The 4518-nt window shown below is 38.8% G+C and overlaps 1 protein-coding gene across 1 annotated transcript; it reads left to right on the top strand.

Moving 5' to 3' along the window:
- Window positions 1-497: 497 nt before the first annotated feature.
- Window positions 498-1448, top strand: LOC104986806 (olfactory receptor 10AG1-like). The gene has a single exon (XM_010837482.1). It carries the CDS (start codon window positions 498-500, stop codon window positions 1446-1448), a length of 951 nt encoding a protein of 316 aa, XP_010835784.1.
- The last annotated feature ends 3070 nt before the right edge of the window (window positions 1449-4518 follow it).

The raw sequence follows: 4518 nt of genomic DNA, 5'->3' as shown, positions 1-4518 counted from the left end.
AAATCAAAATGCATATATTTTATTGTTTCTGGTATCATTACCTCTGCTGCTCAGTCACTTCTGTCATGTCTGACTCTTTGTGCTCCCATGGGCCATAGTCGGCCAGGCTTCTCTGTCCATGGAATTCTCTAGGCAAGAATACTGGAGTGGGTTGCCATCCCCTCTTCCAAGGATCTTCCTTAGCCATGGATCAAACCCACATCTGTATCCCCTGCATTTCAGGCAAATTTTTTACTGCTGAGATACCAGGGAAGCCCTCTGGTATCACTACATCCAAGTATAAAAAATGAAGATTTTATTTCTCTAATTGATTTTAACTGCACATCAGTTCATTGCTGAGGTTTCAAATCTCATTTCTTAGAAACTGAGGAAGGCAAAGGCAGCAATAACTGAAGGGATTATGTAAATAAGTTCATGTATCTAATTCAGTTAACAGAAGGGAAATGTTGCTCAAAAGCATTAATGAATTAACCATTTTGAATTTACCATATCTACAGATGGAGTACAAACTAAGAACAGAAAAATCAAACATCACTACAATGATGGAATTTATCCTCTTAGGGTTTTCCGATAGTCCCAATTTCCAATGGATTCTTTTTGGGATATTTTTAGTCCTCTATCTGACCGTCCTGATGTGCAATAGTGTCATTGTACTGATAACAAGAATTGACCCCACTCTGCAGACCCCCATGTACTTTTTCCTCAACCACTTTTCCATTTTAGAAATCTGTTACGTAACTGTCACGATCCCAAGAATGCTCATGGACCTCCTGAGCCAGAAAGGGCACATTTCTTTCTTTGCCTGTGCCACACAAATGTGTTTGGTCCTTCTGTTTGGAGGTTTAGAGTGTCTCCTCCTGGCCGTGATGGCCTATGACCGCTACGTGGCCATTTGTAACCCTCTTCATTATGGTCTGGTCATGAGCCCCCAGGTCTGTGTCCAGCTGGTCACTGCCTCCTGGGTCAGTGGAGTTCCTGTCGTAATTGGGCAAACATGGCAGGTTTTCTCTCTGCCCTTTTGCGGCTCTACCACGATTAATCATTTTTTCTGTGACCTCCCCCCAGTGTTCAAGCTTGCTTGTGGGGACACATTTGTGAACGAGATAGCGGTCTATGTAGTTGCAGTCGTGTTCATCATGGTTCCATTTCTGTTGATTGTTGTCTCCTATGGCAAAATTATCTCCAACATTCTGAAACTGCGATCTGCCAGGGGGAGGGCTAAAGCTTTCTCCACTTGCTCGTCTCACCTCACAGTGGTGGTCTTATTCTATGGCACAGCCTCCACCACCTATTTACAGCCCAAACCAAATCAGTCTGAAGAAACTGGGAAGCTGATCTCTCTTTTCTACACAGTTTTGATCCCAACGTTGAATCCCATTATATATACGCTGAGGAACAAAGATATCACTGTAGCACTGAGAAAACTACTAAGTAAATTATCAACTTGACTCGAAGGCTTGAAATTACAGAAGCAATTTGTTTCTGTGTTTCTCATGTAAATACATCAGAAAATGTCATTTGTATTATTTCTATGTTCCTTTGAGGGATTGGGGGCAGGAGGAGAAGGGGATGACAGAGGATGAGATGGCTGGATGGCATCACTGACTCAATGGACGTGAGTCTCAGTGAAGTCCGGGAGTTGGTAATGGACAGGGAGGCCTGGCGTGCTGCGATTCATGGGGTCGCAAAGAGTCGGACATGACTCAGCAACTGATCTGACCTGATCTGATCTGATGAAATGATATTTAATATCACCTCTGCCATCTCACATTATGTGAAAGGACTTTAGTGTCAAAGAGTTAAGGGTTTCTGGGTTATTAAAGCACACATTATCTCCATGGCAATGATCTATTCTGAAGACCCATTTTCCCTCTTATTAGGAAAGGGTGAGTTAAGAGATTTCCTGAGCAATAAAATGATAGTTAACTACTATATAATTAATGATCAGGGTCATGCCCTGTAAGAAATTTGCTTGAAACTTCCCATTTCTTCAGACATATTCACTGTCCTTTTCTGTACTTAGGATTGGATTTAAACGATAAGAAAGCAGGAACCACATCCAAGTTGGTGGGAGTAGCAGAGTTTTAGTATTTTCTGGCATTTTTTCCTTCTTTCTCTGTTTTGCAACTGTCCATATCCCTTTCAGAGTACAAACCCTGAAAGGATCCTTTGTTATCTCAATGCTGACTCTTCTCTAGTGACACCATTTCCTCCTGCTTGTAGCTTCATGTTTTGCTTTTGTGGCATCTCCTTAGTATTAGGAATATTGGGAATTTAAACTATAAACGGCATTGGGTTGAATGTTGATCCCTCTAAATATATTTCAGGTTATAACCTGCAAACCTGAACTTATGAGGAAAATAAAAGCCTTTGCAGATGTAATTCAGTTAAGGACTTTCAAATAAGATAATTTTAATTCAAGGAAAGGGCACTATATCCTATGATCAGTATTCTTAGTTTGTAAGGGGGGGAAGAGAGATTAAGTGAAGACTAGAGATGCAGCGACACATAGAAGAATATCACGTGAAGATGCAGGAAGCAACAGGAGTGACACATGCCACAGCCACGAAGCGAAGGAGGCCAGGGACCACCGGAAGCCGAAAGAGGTGAGGCGTGACTATCCCTCCAGAGCCTGTGGAGGGAAACCTTGCCAGCACTGTGATTTGGGACACTGGCTTGTAAAGATGTGAGAAAGTCAACTTCTGTTACTTAAACCACCCAATGTGTGATAATTTGTTACAATAGATCTACAAAAGATCTAGTGTACAAAGACACTATGTAAGCAGTCTTTTTATTATGGTATTTTTATTCTAATCATCTGGAATAAATTCTGTATCTTTTAGGAACAGTAATTTTTTAAAAATGTAGGATTTCTTTTTTTTGTCATTTTTGTCATTTTATTTTATTTTTTAACTTTACAATATTGTATTGGTTTTGCCATATATCAACATGAATCCGCCACAGGCATACACGTGTTTCCCATCCTGGTATAATATCATATATGAAACGAGTCGCCAGTCCAGGTTCAACGCACGATACTGGATGCTTGGGGCTGGTGCACTGGGACGACCCAGAGGGATGGTACGGGGAGGGAGGAGGGAGTAGGATTTCTTTATAACTTTAAAACCTATATCAATGAAACCCTATAACAATATTTGTCCAAGAATGATGGCTACCTGTGCTTGTCCAAGATGTTTGTTAAAAGCTTTTTTAATACTGCAAAAGACAACACTAGCAAAGCAAAGGGAAGCTGTTCTCATTTGGAACATAGTAGACACAGGCGTCCGTTTACCATGTGATGCTGCATAGCCTCTCAAGACAATGTTTTAGAGCCACGCCAGTGAAGAAATCCAAAGCTTTTCAGACATACAATAAGTACATAAATATGTGTATAAAATATAACTCTATTTTTGTAAAACAAAGGGAGATAGCATCCATATATTCATATAACATTTCACATGTGCATCTTTCTAGTTGGTGTGTATATATGTCCTCAGTATCTGGATGTGTATTAGAAGAGAGAATGGGCTTCTTCAAAGTGAAGGGAGTTGAGATCATGCGTGACTTATTTATTTATACTTTTTGGGTATGGATTTATTATGAAGAGAATAATGTGCACATCACAAAAATCATAAATTTTATTCAGAAAATAAAAAATACATATGGAAGAAAATTACTGCACATATTTTTTTCTTATTGCCTCCCAATATTTTACAGACTATTTAGTAGCTAACAGGGTAACTTTAATATCAGCCAAATAATCTTTGATATTTGAAATAAATAACACATTTTTTGTGAACTAAACAGAATCAGAATATATAATTTTGATAATTTCTTTTTAAAAAAGGACTAAGATAGCTTTAATAATAGTTACAAATAGAGATAAATTTAAGATTATGAAATAGATGTATATGTACATAGACACTTTTGCATATGTATATTATATATTTTATATAATATAAACATATAGATTTCAATATTCATTAGAAGGACTGATGCTGAAGCTGAAGTTCCAATACTTTGGCCACCTGATTCAAACAGCCAACTCATTAGAAAAGACTGTGATGCTGGGAAAGATTGAAGGTAGAAGGAGAGGGCATCAGAAGATGAGATGGCTGGATGGCATCACGGATGCAATGGATGAACTTAGTCAAACTCCAGGAGACGGTGAGAGACAGGGTGGCCTGGAGTGTGCAGTCCACAGGGATGTGAAGAGCTGGACACGCCTGGAAGACTGAACAGTGACAGATATATATTTATATATAGCTATACAAAAATAGAAAAATGACTGATTTCACTCTTTTTGCAGAGAAAACATGAAACACACACACAACCCAGAAGCATATCTCACTTCAGCGATAACATTAGTTCTTTGGGGATTCTTCTGTATTCCCAATGTCTGAGTGTTTCTTTTTGTAATATTTTCTTTTTTATGTGATTATCCTGGTGAGAAGCAACATCAATATTCTCATAAACAGAGTTGACCAGGCTCTCAAATTTCCATGTGTCTTTTCCTCA

Source organism: Bison bison, unplaced genomic scaffold (genome assembly GCF_000754665.1).
Source record: "Bison bison bison isolate TAMUID 2011002044 unplaced genomic scaffold, Bison_UMD1.0 scf7180017864074, whole genome shotgun sequence".
NCBI lineage: Eukaryota > Metazoa > Chordata > Mammalia > Artiodactyla > Bovidae > Bison > Bison bison.
This window is presented reverse-complemented; position numbering and strand designations above follow the sequence as displayed.

What these genes read in the sequence shown, in the direction of transcription:
- LOC104986806 (XM_010837482.1), top strand. Translation starts at nt 498, where the DNA reads ATGGAGTACAAACTAAGAACAGAAAAATCAAACATCACTACAATGATG.